This window comes from Salvelinus sp. IW2-2015, linkage group LG16 (genome assembly GCF_002910315.2).
Source record: "Salvelinus sp. IW2-2015 linkage group LG16, ASM291031v2, whole genome shotgun sequence".
In the NCBI taxonomy this organism is placed as follows: Eukaryota; Metazoa; Chordata; class Actinopteri; order Salmoniformes; family Salmonidae; genus Salvelinus; species Salvelinus sp. IW2-2015.
The window spans coordinates 33,411,129-33,431,925 of NC_036856.1; the positions used below are offsets into that span (position 1 = coordinate 33,411,129).

Here is a 20,797-nt window from a genome sequence, read left to right on the forward strand (position 1 = left end):
CAGTCTCTCACAGTGCCATCCGTTTTGTCACCAAAGCCCCATATACCACCCATCACTGCGACCTGTACGCTCTCGTTGGCTGGCCCTCCCTTCATACTCGCCGCCAAACCCACTGGCTCCAGGTCATCTACAAGTCTCTGCTAGGTAAAGCCCCGCCTTATCTCAGCTCACTGYTCACCATAGCAGCACCCACTCGTAGCACGCTCTCCAGCAGGTATATCTTACTGGTCACCCCCAAAGCCAATTCTTCCTTTAACCACCTTTCCTTCCAGTTCTCTGCTGCCACTGACTGGAACGAACTGCAAAAATCGCTGAAGCTGGAGACACATCTCCCTCACTAGCTTTAAGCACCAGCTGTCACAGCAGCTCACAGACCACTGCACCTGTACATAGCCCATCTGTAAATAGTCCCTCCAACTACCTCATCCCCATACTGTATTTATTTATCTTGCTCCTTTGCACCCCAGTATCTCTACTTGCACATTCKTCTTCTGCACATCTATCACTCCGGTGTTTAATTGCTATATTGTATTATTTATTGCCTTACCTCCCTTATCCTACCTCATTTGCACACACTGTATAGACTTTTTATACTGTATTATTTTTATAGACTGTGTTTGTTTATTCCATGTGTAACTCTGTGTTGTGGTATGTGTCGAACTGCTTTGCTTTATCTTGGCCAGGTCGCAGTTGTAAATGAGAACTTGTTCTCAGCTTTGCTTTATCTTGGCCAGGTCGCAGTTGTACATGAGAACTTGTTCTCAACTAGCCTACCTGGTTAAATAAAGGTAAAATAAAATAAACATCCTCTATGAAATACTGTTCTGGAACATGAATTGTGGTCCACCTGACATTCCTTTGCATGTAATATTTATTGGTATCATACCCCACAACAAACGGAAGAGACTAAACTAACAGTAGGGCCACCTGTTCATCAGACAGTGTTTTTTCTTATTCTGACAAACTTTACAGTTGCAGTTTAGGAATTGTGTATATGTGTATGGCTGTGTGCGTGCCAGCGTGCGTGTGTGTGTCCATGAAGTCTGTAGGGCCCAGGCTGTGGATTATTAGTTAAATGGATGAGAGTGTGACCAGGACTGGTGACAAGCATTTCAGCTGGCAGCCAGGGAGTAAAGCTCAGAGATGAGAGGAATGCTCAGTGTGGATTAAACATACAAAGAAGGCCAAGTTCAGTCCCATCAAAGAAGGTATTGTTGCACGGCCATCTTGTGATACCCCTTCTTCTTTGACATCCTTGAACTATTCCCTCTGAATGTATAATCATTTATAAACTTGTATTGACTCTACAGACACATTTATTCTGCTTTATCTTCTTGAAAATATCTTTGCCCTGTCWGAGCTCTTTCCAAGGRGACACTTTTATATTCTTCACTGATGGCTAGCATGCATTTTCCCCTTTTCTGRAATACATGCATTTTCCCTTATGCAGGTTCACCTAGGCCTATTGTCTGTTGCCAGTTATCTCTGTTTTTCTGATCTCTGGTAGGCCTGAAGTAAGCAGTTAGATTATCATAGCAGTTGCCTAGTGGCACGTGTAGGTTCAGTGGTCTACGAATAGTGCCTTGCTATTGACTGACTGCCATCCTGTTGTCTTCTCTAGTGTGTCTCAGGGCCGCCTTAAAGGGACATTTCAAAAATGTTCTACTTCATATTAATCATCTCCAGCACCACCCCAACATCAACATATGTGAAAATGGCACATTTCTGTTTTGTAGTAAAAATATGGAGGAAGATACGTGTTTCCAAAGACATCAACCAATTAGTGGGCAATTAGTAGTCAATGGCTCCTCATAATTGGTTAAAATCACATGACGCACACTGATGATGTCATTGGAAYTGCTTATCTTCCGCTTTTTTTCTCTCTAAATGGGGCAATGTTTGCATGACCCCCTTACAAACAGGCCCATTTTAAACACATTCTTGCCTGATATGCCTTTTATACCTCCCGTGGACATGCCAGCATGCTGGTGACGAGTGGTAGTAGTGGTGTGCAGATGTGGTTGGGCGTTTATTTGAATAAATCCATTGAATATACACCATCAAAATTAATCCATTATTAATTTGTTTAAGCAGGTCCTAAGAAACATTACAAGACTGATAAAATATTTTCAAAAGAATAGAAAAGTATATTTTGAGTATAATTAGGCATTACAGGTCTGTGCAGCCATGGCTGCACCATCCAAATAAAAATCATTAGTTTGTTATTTTTTTCATTAAAACAGACAAGAAACACCTATTCAAATACAGTCAACACACATTTTATATTAAGAATATTATGGAATATAATATTATGGAATATATTTTCCTGACACAACTTGTGTCACGTGAACATGTGGAACCGCTGTCATATAAAAAAAGTGAACTTTTGAAACAGTGCCCAAGTCCATGCTTTTTTAATCCACGTTTCATCGCCTTCCTACCCCCACTCCACTTTGTTCGGGAGCAGGCATAGGGTTTTATCTTCTCTCAGGGAGACAGTGGAAAAACAAAACAGAACACGAGACGTAACAGTAACTTCCTTCAGAGGGGCCGGGGGGTTAACAACATTTCTGAACACCTGCCAAATGCCACCTGTCAAATGACTATGTTGTTTCAGTCAAATTAAGGTTACCTAAAAAATATGTACTAAAAATTAGTTAATGTAAACAAGCCTRGATGCATCTGAAAGGTCATAACAGTTTACCTAACCAGACAGACAGTTGTGAATTTTTTCTAGACTAAGACAAAACACAGTGGGCTAGATAATACAGATATCACTTTATAATTCATAGTATGACTTTMGCATGGTTGAATTCAGCCTACTGTGTCTTGGYAAAAAATAACATTTATTTATTGTACCTGACTAACAATAGCCTACATTGGGYAAAAAGCAGCTGGCTGATGTAGGCCAAGCCTTTATTATATATAGAATATACTAGATGACTGACAGGGGGCGCTGTTTTGAAGTCACTGCATCCCCATTTTACTATTCCCCCACCATTGTAAAAAAGATTTTGAAAGCTATAAAATGCATTTATTAATGTCTACATTAGWTTTGCCACATTTATTCAATTGCAGTCACCTTAATGTATATACTTTAAATTATGTCAGCTAAACATAGGAATAAAAAATAAGAATATAGAAAATACATTTTCCTTAAAGTAGATTTTTTTTAGAGAGAGTAGGCCTGCTAATGTAACTGTCCCCACTATAACAAAACCATTTCCCTTTTTCACCTTTAGGTTTTATGGGCATTATGACACCTCCACTGTGGGGCTCTATAGGAATTGAATGGTATTCTACAGTATTTCAATTAGAGGTCAAACAGGGAAATGGTTCTAATCGTTTTTCCACCGTTCATTTTCCCCATAGMGGATTTTAGAAACACTTAACATAAGGGATGTGRTCTTTGTAGGCTTACCCTGGAGTGACATTTTGATAACCATGTAAATCTCTCTCGGACAAGGTGACTTTTATCAATATATTCAGCTCTATTTACTCTGATTCGAAAATGATAAATAGCATTAAAGTAGACATTATGCAAGACTACAAATCCCTGCAAGCTCCTGCACCTCATCTCTAGCTGACACCTTTGCTAACAAGTAGTGTCAATTTAKAACTTTCACAAGACAGTTCACAGAATTTTCAATTTAAATGTAGCCAATTTATTCATTAGTACATTTAGCTAACATTAGATAGTTAATCCAGAGATTCTTACCTTTGCCTCGATTCGGCACGCTCGTTCAGATCATCATGACATTTGTAGTTCTTTATGATAGCCACATTAGCAGGRAATTAGCATTTCATTTGTTMGGGATTATTATTTATTTACCCCGGACGACGCCGGGCCAATTGTGCTCCGCCCTATGGGACTCCCAATCACAGRCGGTTGTAATACAGCTTGGATTCGAACCAGGGTGTCTGTAGTGACACATCTAGCACRGAGATGCAGTGCATTAGACTGCTGCGCCACRRGGGAGCCCATTGATAATATATTGATAAAATTCACCTTGTCTGTAAGAGATTTACATGTTTATCAAAATGTCACGCCAGGGTAAGTCTACACGAAACATAGCCCTTATTTTAAGTGTTTTTTAAATCCCCTAAAAGAAAAATGAATGGTGGAAAAACAATTGGAACCATTTCCCTGTTTGACCGCTATGTTATGGTTATTATGACTACTGTGGTAATCTATGGAGGACTAAGTCTTCTGAGGAATACCAATATGGCAGACCGGAGGCTTCAAAACTCTCATTGGCCAATACATAGCAACTGCGATCTAGTGTTCATATACATTATTGGCTGTTACACATTACTGTGCCACTGACCCCATTCTAGTGTATTATGGCGAATATGCAGTGTTTTCACTGATCACCAGGCACAATCAGTTGGTCTTGTTGACGCAGTCAATAAACAATAACAATTGGTTGGATAACTGTATGGCTCTTATGAATAACAAACAATTAGTTCGGAACGGATTGTATGTGAATGTCACCGCCAAGATATTTGTCGGGAGAAYACACCGGCTTTGTCCTTCGATCGCTCACATAAACTGTTAAGATTTCCGTTAGAGTTCCCCACCCCCACGATGGTCACTGTCTCCGAGCGATCGAAGAGTTCTTAGAAACATTGCAGATAAATTGTTGGTACTTGGATTTATTTCTTGCTACATTATAGAGCGAGAATGACAGCCATTCAAGATTCCATCGGATGGAATGACCAGCAGCATTAGCCAGACAGCTGTGAAATGCCTCCTAACAAAAGGTGTTGTAAGGCTGGGCTATATTTTAGATAGGCCGATTWGTTATAGAATATTGTACAGCCTACATTGACATAATATGTAAAGAGAAAATATCCGAAAAGACAGGATAAAAAGGGGCCATCTTTGTTTAGCAAAGTATTGATTTTCTGTCTGGGTTGTCATAAATACCCTTTCTGAATTTAAATATTASTAGTCAGAATAGATTAATCGTGAAATCCATGTTTCAAGCAGGTTTGTGGAAATGTTGAATTACTTGTACACTATTTGATAGGGCTATTAGGACAGTTCTCTACAGTCACATAAGTGGGCAAAATTCTTGCCAAACAGTGGCCTATAGTTATCATCTTAAACAATTAATGTTTTTCCTGAAATTATTAAAGAACAAACTAGCTTTGATGGAACAAATGTGACATTCATTCATTGGTCTATCATGAACCACGCGGTCAGTGCGTTCTCATATTTCAACCACGTTGACAATTCCATGTCACTGTTTACAGGCTAGAAAAACAGCACATTTCTAATTCATAGAAYATCTTAATGCCAACCTTGCCGCTGGCAGTCCCTCCGGCTACCCCGATGAGGAAAGGTTGCCGTGTAACWTTCTCGTTTTCGACTTGACTGTCCAGTCTTGTCTCGCTGTCGCCTGCCATGCTTGCTATAAACGCATACTGACGCACGGAGGTGGTTTTGCTCCGACTGCGCTCCTCCCTTTTTTCAGTTGTGCATTTGCTTTGATGCTCTGGGTGTGCGTGGATATCAAGCCAGCTTTTTGTAGCCTGCTTGAAATGCAGAGCGTTTACATAAGGTTTTACATGTTTTTGAAATTATCAGAACTCTATGTATCAGATAGGCCTATCGCTACATTTGATTGTCAGCTCAGACAAATTTACAATAGTTGTTGTGTGTGTGTGTGTGTGTGTGTGTGTGTGAGAGAGAGAGAGATTCCCTCCCACATATGCCCCCCTAGACACAACTGCGACAACTCCTGCAGCTCTCTCTCACGCTGGGTATGTACATAGTCAATCATAGGCTTCGAGGGGACTCCTACCATAGGTACACCTATAGGTCATCCCTTGGCATTAGTACTATATCATCACTGACCTCAACCCAGAGTCTCTATGAGCATTCAGTTAGTCCACTGACACCCCCATCAGATCACAGCAAAATCACAGTCTACTTGAACAAAGCAATACTCATCCAAAAGGCATCAAAGCCAAAGGAACTGAATAATATTTAGAAATGCTATAGTTGGAAGGTAAGTAGTGTGGAAACCTACAAAAACAAACAATTGGGCAACAACAAATTCAATCCTTTTTAGACAACTTCCTGGACAAAACATTTTGCTGTAACAGTGAAGGTGTAAACTTGGCAGTTGAAAACCTAAACAGTATATTTGACCTCTCAGCTTCTCTATCGAATCTAAACAATTCAAGCAGACAACCTAAGAAAATTAACAACAATGACAAATGGTTTGATGAAGAATTCAAAAACCTAAGAAAGAAATTGAGAAACGTATCCAACCAAAAACATAAGAGCCCAGAAAACCAGGGCCTACGCCTTCACTATGGTGAATCACTAAAACAATACAGAAATACACTACGGAAATCAGCTCAATGTAATTGAAGAATCCATAGAATCTAACCACTTCTGGGGAAATTGGAACACACTAAACAAACAACAACAGGAAGTGTTATCTCTCCAAAACAGAGATGTATGGATAATTATTTTATTTAACTAGGCAAGTCAGTTAAGAACAAATTCTTATTTACAATGACGGCCTACCGGGTTAACTGACTTGTTCAGAACCCACTGGATTCTCCAATTACATTGAATGAACTACAGGACAAAATAAAAACTCTCCAACCCGAAAAGGCCTGTGGGGTTGATGGTATCCTAAATGAAATTATAAAATATACAGACTACAAATTCCAATTGTCTATACTTAAACTCTTTAACATCATCCTCAGCTTTGGTGTTTTCCCCAATATTTGGAACCAAGGACTGATCACCCCAATCCACAAAAGTGTAGACAAATTTGACCCCAATAACTACCATGGGATATGCATCAACAGCAACCTTGGGGAAATCCTCTGCATTACCATTAACAGCAGACTTGTACATTTCCTGAGTGAAAACAATGTACTGAGCAAATGTCAAATTGGCTTTTTACCAAATTAACGTACAACAGACCACGTATTCACCCTGCATTTCCTAACTGACAAACAAACAAACCAAATCAAAGGCAATGTCTTCTCATGCTTTGTTGATTTCAAAAAAGCTTTTCATTCAATTTGTCATGAGGGTCAGCCATACAAACTGATGGAAAGCGGTGTTGGGGGAAAAACATTCAACATTATAAAATCCATGTACACAAACAAGTGTGCTGTTAAAATTGGCAAAAAACACACATTTCTTTCCACAGGGCCGTGGGGTGAGAGACGGATGCAGTTTGAGCCCTACCCTCTTCTTCAAGGTGTCCAAGCTTGTAGAATCATACCCAAGAAGACTCAAGGCTGTAATCACTGCCAAAGGTGCTTCAAAAAAGTACTGAGTAAAGGGTCTGAATACTTATGTAAATATGATATTTCAGTTTGACATTTTTTATACATTTGCAAACATTTCTAAAACCTGTTTTTGCTTTGTCATTATGGGGTATTGTGTGTAGATTGATGATGGGATAAAAAAATATATATATTTCAGAATAAGGCTGTAACCTACCAAAATTTGGAAAAAGTCAAYGGGTATGAATACTTTCCGAATGCACTGTATATCAAATAATAGGCGAGGGCACTAGAACAGTCTGCAGCCTCCCCTACTAGAAGTCTGAAGTCAAATGTCTGCTGTTTGCTGATGATATGGTGCTTCTGTCCCCAACCAAGGAGGGCCTACAGCAGCACCTAGATCTTCTGCACAAATTCTGTCAGACCTGGGAGAAACTGTCCCTGACAGTAAATCTCAGTAAGACAAAAATAATGGTGCTCCAAAAAAGGTCCAGTTGCTAGGACTGCAAATACAAATTCCATCTAGACACCATTGCCCTAAAGCACACAAAAAACAATACATACCTCAGCGCCACAGGTAACTTACACAAAGCTGTGAACGATCTGAGAGACATTATTTCAATTTTTTGACCTCTTTTTCTCCCCAATTTCATGATATCCCATTGGTAGTTACAGTCTTGTTCCATCACTGCAACTCCTGTACAGACTTGYGAGAGGTGAAGTTCAAGAGCCATGCATTTTCCGAAACACAACCCTGCCACAGGAATCAATAGAATGTGACGGGACATCCCGGCCGGCCAAGCCCTCCCCTAACCTGGACGACACTGGGCCAATTGTGCATCGCCTCATGGGTCTCCTGGTCACGACCGGCTGTAACACAGCCCAGGATTGAACCCAGGCCTGTAGTGACGCCTAAAGCACTGTGATGTAGTGCCTTAGACCGCTGCACCACTCGGCAGGCCCAAGAGGGCCTTCTACGCCAACAAAAGGAACATAAAATTCGACATACCAATTTGGATCTGGCTAAAAATACTTGAATCAGTTATAGAACCCATTGCCCTTTATGGTTGTGAGGTCTGGGGTTCGTTCACCAACCAAGAATTCACAAAATGGGACAAATACCAAATTGAGACTGCATGCAGAACTCTGCAAAAATATCCTCTGTGTACGACATAAAACACCAAATAATGATTGCAGAACTGAATTAGGCCGGAYGTTTAGTCGGAAGTTTACATACACCTCAGCCAAATACATTTAAACTTGTTTTTATGTTAATTTTAATTTTTTAAATAAAATTTTTAATTTTTAATTGTTTTTCACAATTCCTGACATTTAATCCTAGTAAAAATTCCCTGTCTTAGGTAAATTAGGATCACCACTTTATTTTAAGAATGTGAAATGTCAGAATAATAGTAGAAAGAATGATTTATTTCAGCTTTTATTTCTTTCATCACATTCCCAGTGGGTCAGAAGTTTACATACACTCAATTAGTATTTGGTAGCATTGCCTTTAAATTGCTTAACTTGGGTCAAACGTTTCAGGTAGCCTTCCACAAGCTTCGTACAATAAGTTAGGTGAATTTTGGCCCATTCCTCCTGACAGAGCTGTTGTAACTGAGTTAGGTTTGTAGGCCTCCTTGCTCGCACACGCTTTTTCAGTTCTGCCCACACATTTTCTATAGGGTTGAGGTCAGGGCTTTGTGATGGCCACTCCAATACCTTGCCTTTTTTGTCAAACCATTTTGCCACAACTTTGGAAGTATGCTTGGGGTCATTGTCCATTTGAAAGGTCCATTTGCGATGAAGCTTTAACTTCCTGACTGATGTCTTGAGATGTTGCTTCAATATATCCACATAATTTTCCACCCTCATGATGCCATCTATTTTGTGAAGTGCACAAGTCCCTCCTGCAGCAAAGCACCCGCACAATATGATGCTGCCAGCCCCGTGCTTCACGGTTGGGATGGTGTTCTTCGGCTTGCAAGCTTCCCCCTTTTTCCTCCAAACATAACGATGGTCATTATGGCCAAAAAGTTATTTTTTTGTTTCATCAGACCAGAGGACATTTCTCCAAAAAGTACAATAATTGTCCCCATGTGCAGTTGCAAACCATAGTCTGGCTTTTTTATGGCGGTTTTGGAGCAGTGGCTTCTTCCTTTCAGGTTGTGTCGATATAGGACTCGTTTTATTGTGGATATAGATACTTTTGTACCTGTTTCCTCCAGCATCTTCACATGGTCCTTTGCTGTTGTTTTGGGATTGATTTGCACATTTCGCACCAAAGTACGTTCATCTCTAYGAGACAGAACACGTCTCCTTCCTGAGCGGTATGATGGCTGCGTCGTCCCATGGTGTTTATACTTGCGTACTATTGTTTGTACAGATGAACGTGGTACCTTCAGGCGTTTGGAAATTGCTCCCAAGGATGAACCAGACTTGTGGAGGTCCACCATTTTTCTTTTTAGGTCTTGGCTGATTTCTTTTGATTTTCCCATGATGTCAAGCAAAGAGGCACTGAGTTTGAAGGGAGGCCTTGAAATACATCCACAGGTACACCTCCTATTGACTCAAATTATGTCAATTAGCCTATCAGAAGCGTCTAAAGCCATGACATAATTTTCTGGAATTTTCCAAGCTGTTTAAAGGCAAAGTCAACTTATATGTATGTAAACTTGTATGTAAACTTCTGACCCACTGGAATTGTGATACAGTAAATCATAAGTGAAATAATCTGTCTGTAAACAATTGTTGGACAAATTACTTGTGTCATGCACAAAGTAGATGGCCTAACCGACATGCCAAAACTATAGTTTGTTAACAAGAAATTTGTGTAGTGGTTGAAAAACAAGTTTTAATGACTCCAACCTAAGTGTATGTAAACTTCTGACTTCAACTGTACATTGTACAACCACCTAAAAGGAAGCGATTCCCAAACCTTCCATAACAAAGGCATCACCTACAGAGAGATGAACCTGGAGAAGAGTCCCCTAAGCAAGCCGGTCCTGGGGCTCTGTTCACAAACACAAAAATACCCCATAGAGCTCCAGGACAGCAACACAATTAGACCCAACCAAATCATGAGAAAAAAAGAAAAAGTATAATTACTTCACACATTGGAAAGAATGAACAAAAACACTGAGCAAACAAGAATGCTATTTGGTCCTAAACAGAGTACACAGTGGCAGATTACCTGACCACTGTGACTGACCAAAAATTAAGGAAAGGCCGCCGTAGGCAGACCTAGCTCTCAAGAGAAGACAGGCTACTGCCCACAAAATGAGATGGAAACTGAGCTGCACTTCCTAACCTCCTGCCAAATGTATGGACATATTAGAGACACATATTTCCCTCAGATTTATTTATTTTCCCTTTTGTTCTTGAACTATTTGCCTATCGTTACAACACTGTATATAGCAATAATATGACATTTGAAATGTCTCTATTCTTTTGGAATTTTTGTCAATCAATCAAATGTATTTCATAAAGCCCTTTTTTACATCAGCCGATGTCACAAAGTGCTATACAGAAACCCAGCCTAAAACCCCAAACAACAACCAATGCAGGTGTAGAAGCACGGTGAATAGGAAAAACTCCCTGGAAAGGCAGGAACCTAAGAAGAAACCTAGAGAGGAACCAGGCTCTGAGGGGTGGCCAGTCCTCTTCTGGCTGTGCCGGGTGGAGATTATAACAGTACATGGCCAAGATGTTCAAACGTTCATAGATGACCAGCAGGGTCAAATAATAATAATCACAGTGGTTGTAGATCAGCACCTCAGGAGTAAATGTCAGTTGGCTTTTCATAGCCGATCATTCAGAGTTAGAGACAGCAGGTGCGGTAGAGAGCGAGAGAGTCAAAAACAGCAGGTCCGGTACAAGATAGCACGTCCGGTGAACAGGTCAGGGTTCCATAGCCGCAGGCACAACAATTGAAACTGGAGCAGCAGCACGACCAGGTGGACTGGGGACAGCAAGGATTCATCAGGCCAGGTAGTCCTGACGCATGGTCCTCGGGCTCAGGTCCACCGAGAGAAAGAAAAAGAGAATGAAAGAGAGAAAGATAGAAAGCGAGAAAGAAAGAGAGACAGAAATAGAGAGAGCATACTTKAATTCACAAAGGACACAGGATAAGACAGGAGAAATACTCCAGATATAACAGACTGACACTAGCCCCCCGACACATAAACTATTGCAGCATAATTACTGGAGGCTGAGAAATGAAGGGTCGGGAGACACTGTGGCCCCGTCCGACTATACCCCCGGACACGGCCAACCAGGCAGGATATAACCCCACCCACTTTGCCAAGGCACAGCCCCCACACCACTAGATGGATATCTTCAACCACCAACTTACTACCCTGAGACAAGGCCGAGTATAGCCCACAAAGATTTCCCCCACGGCACGAACCCGATGGGGGCGCCAACCCGAACAGGAAGATCACTCCAGAGACTCAACCCACTCAAGTGACGCACCCCTCCTAGGGATGGCATGGAAGAGCACCAGTAAGCCAGTGACTCAGCCCCCATAATAGGGTTAGAGGCAGAGAATCCCAGTGGAGAGAGAGGAACTGGCCATGCAGAGACAGCAAGGGTGGTTCGTCGCTCCAGTGCCTTTCCGTTCACCTTCACACCCCTGGGTCAGACTASACTCAATCATAGGACCTACTGAAGAGATGAGTCTTCAATAAAGACTTAAAGGTTGAGACTGAGTCTGCGACTCTGACATGGGTAGGCAGACCATTCCATAAAAATGGAGCTCTATAGGAGAAAGACCTGCCTCCAGCTGTTTGCTTAGAAATTCTAGGGACAGTAAGGAGGCCTGCGTCTTGTGACCGTAGTGTACGTGTAGGTATGTACAGCAGGACCAAATCGGAAAGATAAATAGGAGCAAGCCCATGTAATGCTTTGTAGGTTAGCAGTAAAACCTTGAAATCAGCCCTAGCCTTAACAGGAYGCCAGTGTAGAGAGCCTAGCACTGGAGCAATATGATCACATTTTGGGGTTCTAGTCAAGATTCTAGTCAAGATTCTAGCAGCCYTGTTTAGCACTAACTGAAGTTTATTTAATAAWTTTTTCTGCATCATTTTTGGACAGAAAGTTTCAGATTTTTACAATGTTACGTAGATGGAAAAAAGCTGTCCTTGAAACAGTCTTGATATGTTCATCAAAAGAGAGATCAGGGTCCAGAGTAACGCCGAGGTCCTTTACAGTTTTATTTGAGACGACTGTACAACCATCAAGATTAATTGTCAGATCCAACAGAAGATCTCTTTGTATCTTGGGACCTAGAACAAGTATCTCTGTTTTGTCCGAGTTTAAGTTTTTTTTTTTTTATAAGTGTAAGGTGACTAGGCATCAGGATATATGATAAACAGAGTAGCAGCAGGGTGTACAGTATGTGAGTGGGTGTGTGTAGTGTCAATATATATGTATGTATGTTTATCAGAATATGTGTCTGAGCAAATGATGGAGTGAGTGTTTGTATGTGTGTTGGAGTATCAGTGTGCATAGTGTGTAGGACCCTGTGCGTGTGCATAGAGACAGTGCTAAAATAAGAATAAAAACAAAGATCAACTCAGATAGTCTGTGTAGGCATTTTATGTATTTAGTTAGCTATTTAGCAGTCTTATAGCATGGAGATAGAAGGTGTTCAGGAGCTTGTTGGTGTCAGACTTAAGGCACCGGTACCGCTTTCCCTTGCGGAGGCAGAGAGAACAGTCTATGGCTTGAGTGGTTGGAGTCTAACGATTTTCCAGGCCTTCCTTTCACACCGCATGACATAGAGTTCCAGGATGAGAGGGAGCTCGGCCCCAGTGATATACTGAGCTGTCAACACCACCCTATGTAGCGCCATGCAGTCGATGGCAGTGCTACTTGGGTGAACAGGGAGTACAGGAGGGGACTTAGCACACACGCCTGTGGGGCACCCATGTTGAGGGTCAGCGGGGTGGAGGTGATGTTGCCTACCCTCACCACCTGGGGCCCATCAGGAAGTCCAAGATCCAGTTGCAGAGGGAGGTGTTCAGTCCCAGGGTCGTACGCTTGGTGATGAGCTTGGAGGGGTCAATGGTGTTGAGTACTGAGCTGTAGTCAATGAACAGCATTCTCACATAGGTATTCCTCTTATCTAGATGAGTGAGGGTAGTGTGGAGTGCAATTGAGATTGCGTCGTCTATGGATCTGTTGGGGCGGTATGCAAATTGGATTTGTCTACGGTTTCTGGGATGATGGAGTTGATGTGTGCCATAACCAGCCTCTCAATGCACTTCATGATTACAGATGTGAGTGCTACAAGGCGGTAGTCATTGTGGCATTCTTGGGAACAAGAATTATGGTGGTCATCTTAAAACATGTGGGGATTACAGACTGGGACAAGGAGAGGTTGACAATTACAGTGAATATACCTGCCACCTGTTCTACGCYTGCTCTGAGAAAGCACCCTGGAATACCACAAGGCCCCGTGATCTGATTTGATGAATGGCGGACGAGAGTAGGCAGTTTACAACGGTAGCCAGCTTGCCATACACTGGTCCGGTAGACAGTGTCCTACGCCCCACCTGGCGGGCACTGTTTTCCCGCAGTTCTGTTAACGATGGCGAGGGCAGGTGTTCGGCAGGCGGGAGAAAAGGACACTGTGTGCTAGCTTAGCAAGCTAGTCCTAACACGGTGTACTAACTAGCTAGATAGCTCGCTAGTTAGCGACACCATGTGCTAGTTAGCTTGCACACTGTGTCATCCTTAGGACTACACGGCTAAACTGCAGTGCTAGCTAGCGGGAGGGAGGCAGGGATGACAGGTAGGTGGGTGAAAAAACTCAGATAATACTTTTTATTTCCCTTTTGACCCACATTCCAAACTGTAACACAAGCGGGAAGGGGGGGGTAATTCATGCAGGAACCAATGGGGTGCTCGAGGGGGGGTGGGTGTTCATGCAGATTCAGGTTCGCCACGAATTGTGGGCTGCAGTTGCACACTACTGCCTCGCTTCGCCTTTTCTCTGCGTTGATGTATGTTGATTTACCAACCGGAAGCGCTAGCCGGAAGTTGCTCCCGTATTCGTGACGTGTTCTTGTAACTACTATTTGCAGTTGCTGCTGACATCAAATTCCATACTCAAATGCGGCGAGAGTTTGCTGATAAATTATAGCCACATTCAGTACCATAGGAAAGGGATCGTGATACGACCTACAAAAATGACAACCATGTTCGCAGACACTATTCTTATTGTTTTCATCTCTGTTTGCACAGCTCTGTTAGCTGAGGGTAAGTAACTACAGTAGCTAGCTAACGTTAATTTTAGCTAAACTATCTGGCTGACTTTAGCTAGCTACCTGATACTGACTTTCTAATTTTGGCTAGCAACCTTCAAACATATTGGTGATGTATTTTATTTGGTAAACGCTGAGTGCGGTAGATGTTTTGTCATTTGGAAACCTGTTTAATCCGGGGCATGAGTAGCACGACGCCTCTTAGCTTTGGGACACAACATTGGGAGTCTTGTCTTTATGAGGCTACAGCGATCAGATCTAAGCATTGCGAGCTCTCGGCCAGGTCACTGGGTATCTGTAAACGACTTTGTGACAACGGCTGATGTTAAAAGGACTTTATGAAATATATGTGATTGATTGATGGTCACCATTGGTGTACTAATGATAATAACCGCATACTTGTTATTTGTAGTTAATGACAGTAGCTTATGTTTCATCAGGAGATGATTGGGGCATCATCTAATACACATGCATGATTTTCTATGCACATTCATTGATATGTTGATGTATTGATTGCTCTAAATGTAGTATTTGCCTAACCTTTATAAACATCTCCATCCTAAGGAATTACATGGGTGTTGGTGTATCGTACTGCAAAGTACAAGAGTCTGAAGGCAGAGGTGGAAAAGCAAAGCAAGAAATGTGAGTGTCTTTAAATACATTTTCATTGCTTTTCACAATTTACACTCAGACGACATTGTTCAGTTCTTGGATCAAATCAAATTTTCTTTGTCACATGCGCCGAATACAACAGGTGTAGTAGAACTTACAACAGTTGTAGACCTTCAACACCATAGTACCCTCAAAGCTCATCACTAAGCTAAGGATCCTGGGACTAAACACCTCCCTCTGCAACTGGATCCTGGACTTCCTGGCGGGCTGCCCCCAGGTGGTGAGGGTAGGTAACAATACATCTGCCATGCTGATCCTCAACACTGGAGCTCCCCAGGGGTGCGTGCCCATGACTGCATGGCGACTCCAACGCCATCATTAAGTTTGCAGACGACACAACAGTGGTAGGCCTGATCACCGACAACGACGAGACAGCCTATAGGGAGGAGGTCAGAGACCTGGCCGGGTGGTGCCAGAGTAACAACCTATCCCTCAACGTAACCAAGACTAAGGAGATGATTGTGGACTACAGGAAAAAGAGGACCGAGCACGCCCCCATTCTCATCGACGGGGCTATAGTGGAGAAGGTTGGGAGCTTCAAGTTCCTTGGTGTCCACATCAACAACAAACTAGAATGGTCCAAACACACCAAGACAGTCGTGAAGAGGGCACAACAAAGCCTATTCCCCCTGAGGAAACGAAAAAGATTTGGCATGGGTCCTGAGATCCTTAAGGTTCTACAGCTGCAACATCGAGAGCATCCTGACTGGTTGCATCACTGCCTGGTACGCCAATTGCTAGGCCTCTGACCGCAAGGCACTACAGAGGGTAGTGCGTACGGCCCAGTACATCACTGGGGCTAAGCTGCCTGCCATCCAGGACCTCTACACCAGGTGGTGTCCGAGGAAGGCCCTAAAAATTGTCAAAGACCCCAGCCACCCCAGTCATTGACTGTTCTCTCTACTACCGCATGGCAAGCAGTACCGGAGTGCCAAATCTAGGACAAAAGGGCTTCTCTCTTTTTACTGTTTTATTTCTTTATCTACCTATTGTTCATCTAATACCTTTTTTGCACACTTGGTTAGAGCCTGTAAGTAAGCATTTCACTGTAAGGTCTACACCTGTCGTATTCGGCGCACGTGACAAATAAACTTTGATTTGATACAGTGAACTGCTTACTTACAAGCCCTTAACCGGGGGGGGGGGGGGGGGGGATGCCAAATAGTCTGGGTAGCCATTTGATTAGCTGTTCAGGAGTCTTATGGCAACCCGTCAGGATGCTCTCGATGGTGCAGCTGTAAAACCTTTTGAGGATCTCAGGACCCATGCCAAATATTTTCAGTCTCCTGAGGGGGGAGTAGGTTTTGTCATGCCCTCTAAACGTCTGTCTTAGTGTGCTTGGACCATGTTTGTTTGTTGGGGAAACTTGAATCTCTCAACCTGCTCCACTACAGCCCCGTCGATGAGAATGGGGGTGTGCTCGGTCCTCCTTTTCCTGTAGTCCACAATCATCTCCTTAGTCTTGATCACATTGAGGGAGAGTTTGTTGTCCTTGCACCACACGGTCAGGTCTCTGACCTCCCTATAGGCTGTCCCTATCGTTGTCGGTGATCAGGCCTACCACTGTTGTCATCAGTAAACTTAATGATGGTGTTGGAGTTGTGCCTGGCTGTGCAGTCATGAGTGAACAGGGAGTACAGGAGGGGACTGAGCACGCACCCCTGAGGGGCCCCCGTGTTGAGGATTAGCATGGCAGATGTGTTGTTACCTACCCTTACCGTTGTTGTTTTCAAGGGTGACAGCTCTGTAGTGAATTTTTTTTAAATAAATATTTGAATATTTCAGTGGAGAAGAAGAAGGAAACCATTACAGAATCTGCAGGACGTCAACAGAAGAAAAAGATTGGTAAGAAAGAAGAGTCATATGTTTATACAGTATGTATTTGGACCAAAGCTTTCCTGGACCATAGCTATCGTCTCATCATAAATTTGACAAGACTATTATGATAATAGATATGGCGGTTGGTGTATATAAAAGAATATTTGGTCCCCATACACAATGTTTTAATTTTAACTTCACAGAGAGACAAGAGGAGAAACTGAAGAACAACAACAGAGATCTATCCATGGTGAGAGAAATGTATTTTGTCATACAAATTAAGCAAGCCAACGCCCTGTGTATTCCTTCCTCATTTCCTATCTAGCTTCAGTGATGAAGGGGTGACCACATTTCATCTGACTGTCCTCCCGTCTTGTGTTACAGGTACGAATGAAGTCCATGTTCGCCATTGGCTTCTGTTTCACAGCATTGATGGGAATGTTCAACTCCATGTGAGTGTACAGACAATGGCAAATGCTATCTGTTAGATCTAGTGGCACGGGTGGATACTCTGTTATGATGACAAGCATCTCACTGTGTTCATTGTGAGTTTTTTTGTTAAGCAATCGCTCTCAGCTCAAAGTTAGTCATTCAATGCACCTCCTTACCCACTGTGTGCTAATATCATTGACTTGTTTTAGCTTTGATGGAAGGGTGGTGGCCAAACTGCCATTCGTCCCACTGTCCTACATTCAGGGCCTTTCCCATCGCAACCTTTTGGGCGAYGACTTCACTGACTGCTCCTTCATCTTCCTGTACATTCTCTGCACCATGTCCATCAGACAGGTAACTCAACTGACACTATCTTACCACCTGTCATGGGTTGCAATATATTGACAAGAGTAGCAAATACTGGGCTAACAAAAAGATTAAGGACATACATTTATGGATTTGAAGTTGAAGGTTTCCACAGACCCAATCTCTTAAAATATGATTCCACATTCAACAGCTTACGGTTCACAACTTTTCAGAACTGGGACTTCTCATACATATTCTTGATTTCTGTCTACTTGCTATGTAAATATTGTTTCTATCCATCCACAGAACATCCAGAAGATGCTGGGTCTGGCCCCCTCCAGAGCTGCCACCAAGCAGGCTGGAGGTTTCTTGGGACCCCCTCCCCAGGCAGCTAAGTTCTCCTAAGAACCAAGCACATGGGTGGCGTTCCAGGCTGAATACATTACATTACAGTCCAATGGTTGTGTACCATGTCATCGAGTGTGCAGCCGAGCATCAGATCCTATATCATATGATGTGATTTTTGCAATGTAGTCTGCTTAGAACGCGTCTTCAGTCCTATTTCTACACTGTGACTGTCTTGCCACAGAGAGAAGGGAGAGGACAGCCCCCTCATCTGTACAGAGAATGACATTGCTGTCACAAAGATGGATGGGACGACTCTTTGTATACATTGAATACCATCAGCAGCTACTGTATCATTCATTACCTGTACCCATTATTTCATTGAAGTTTGTAGTGTACCTGGTTTGACCCATTTTCCTTATTTTGATGCTTTAAGTTTTAGTTCGATTAGTTTGACATAAAAGTAGCTATGATTGTGAGTGCTAATGATTTACAAAACTTTACAAAAGTGTGAGATATATTCAGATAAACATTGTGATAAGATGCTAAACAAAAATCGTATGAGATTGGAAAAAATTAAGCAGAACTGGGAGTGGATTGGCTGTTTGGTTCATCAGTACATTGTGTGATTGCCTGGCTCTGTAGTATTTCATTTCTTACTTATTGAATAAATGTTTTATCACATTTTAGCCTGTTTGATGCTGTTTTCTTTCTTTGCAATTGTGTATGATCTATGGCTGCTACCACAGAATATCATAAGTAAAACAAGTATTCATGACTTTGGTGGTTCCTATCTTAGAAAGCCATAAGTGGGTTAATGAGTCAGCAGAAAATTGTTACTCGAAAGTCTACACTATTGGAGCTGGGCTGGGACCAACAACACACAGATAGAGAGGACTGCTAAATTAATTGGCAGGGTCATTCCTAAGATACAGTGCCTTTTTTGTCTCCAGGAATGATCCGTTCTTATTTAGTGTAAAATGTAGATTCCAAAACGCTTTAAATTTAAGGTCAGGTGTCTACTAAATATGGATCCTGAAAGGGAATTGTATTCATGTTATTACACTTTTTTTGTCAGTGGATATCGGTGTTTTTGCCATGTCCCCAGGTGATATTTATCAACTTCTACAAGAAATATAAGCCGTATAATAATAAAATATACCAAACCTTTAACTATTTTATAGTCCTAGTTAAAGTATTTTTCATCAATAATGTTTTTTTTCATGATTATTGTATTATTTTATTTAAAATATTCTGTGTGTCCCTGATATCACTTTCCAGTCTGTTAGTTTGTTGTAATTCTCCATTTAAGAAAACAACACCTTCCTATAATGACCCCACATTCAGGAAGTGTGGAAAAACTATGGTGAAAAGCTACATAAATATAAACACTCAGTTATATCTATGTGTCCATGTTTCAGGTTGTTAGTCTGTATGTCCTACTCATCAATGTCCACCCTGTTAGGCTAAATTATAGAGAACATTTAAAATGTTAAAATATGTTTGATAGAGCAGTTAAAATCCTGTTCAAGTGTTCACCATTATGCTAGCTCAATCTTGCTCACTCACAGAGCTATCGCTAATTTAGGCTCAACATGTCCACCCAGTTAGGATTATGCACCCAAACCGTTTTTAAGTGCTTGAGCTTGACCAATAAGTTTTACTGAAAGTCAAACATGTTCCTTTTCTGATATACAGTACCAGTCAAAAGTTTGGCAACACATTCAAGGGTATTTCTTTATTTTCAACATTTTCAACATTTTCCACCCTTTGCCTTGATGAAAGCTTTGCACATTCTTGGCATTCTCTCAACCAGCTTCACCTGGAATGCTTTTCCAACAGTCTTGAAGGAGTTCCCACATATGCTGGAGCACTATGTTGCTGCTTTTCCTTCACTCTGCAGTCCAACTCATCCCAAACACCTCGATTGGTTTGAGATCAGGTGATTGTGAGGGCAGGTCATCTGATGCAGAGACTCCATCTCCCCTTCTTGGTCAATAGCCCTTACACAGCCTGAAGGTGTGTTGGGTCATTGCTCTGTTGAAAAACAAATGATAGTCCCACTAAGCGCTGTTGGTTCGGGGTGAAACGTTGAACTTGCTATACTAGAGACATTGTTATACCCAGAAGCATGAATATAAAGGTGTGAAAGAGGCTGGTTTTTACATCACACGTTAATGGTTATCTGTAGGAGACAGATGGCTGTGGAATGAGGGGAGACAGGTGGAGATCTTTGGATTAGGCCTCAATGGAGTTGAGGTCAGATCAGTTTCCCTTAAGGAGAGAAACAATGGTTTATTATCCTATCACTTCGTCTTCCTGTCAGACCATAAAAGATGTGAGGATTGGAGAGAAGGAGGAGTGTCTAAATTGGAGTATATATACTTGTGGTGGTGGAAACGTGATATCTGAATGCAGCTGTATCGACCCTTGGGAAGAATTACACTTGGTTAAGCTTCTCTAGTGTTCGTGAGTTATTTACTCTGAAAATAGAACCTAACAGCGAAAACCAGATGGGATGGCGTATCGCTGCAGAATGCTGTGGTAGCCTTCCTGGTTAGGTGTGCCTTGAATTCTAAATAAATCACTGACCAAGTCACCAGCAAAGCACCCCCACACCATCACATCTCCTCCTCCATGCTTCTCGGTGGGAACCACACATGCAAAGATCATCCGTTCACCTACTCTGCGTCTCA

At 42.1% G+C, this 20,797-nt stretch overlaps 2 protein-coding genes across 2 annotated transcripts in view; one reads left to right on the top strand and one right to left on the bottom strand.

Moving 5' to 3' along the window:
• Positions 1-5,462, bottom strand: part of LOC111975769 (uridine-cytidine kinase 2-A) — a 19,034-nt gene extending 13,572 nt beyond the window's left edge. Inside the window, exon 1 of the mRNA XM_024004341.2 lies at positions 5,308-5,462. Within this exon, the coding sequence (XP_023860109.1) occupies positions 5,308-5,412 (105 nt within the window). The 5' untranslated portion in view covers positions 5,413-5,462. The remainder of the gene's footprint in view (positions 1-5,307) is intronic.
• An 8,750-nt stretch (positions 5,463-14,212) lies between these two features.
• On the top strand, positions 14,213-18,194 carry tmco1 (transmembrane and coiled-coil domains 1). Its single transcript, XM_024004702.2, has 7 exons — positions 14,213-14,523; positions 15,093-15,170; positions 16,986-17,045; positions 17,222-17,268; positions 17,403-17,470; positions 17,660-17,804; positions 18,063-18,194. The coding sequence occupies exons 1-7, from the start codon at positions 14,454-14,456 to the stop codon at positions 18,159-18,161; spliced, it is 567 nt and encodes a 188-aa protein (XP_023860470.1). The 5' UTR covers positions 14,213-14,453; the 3' UTR covers positions 18,162-18,194.
• The last annotated feature ends 2,603 nt before the right edge of the window (positions 18,195-20,797 follow it).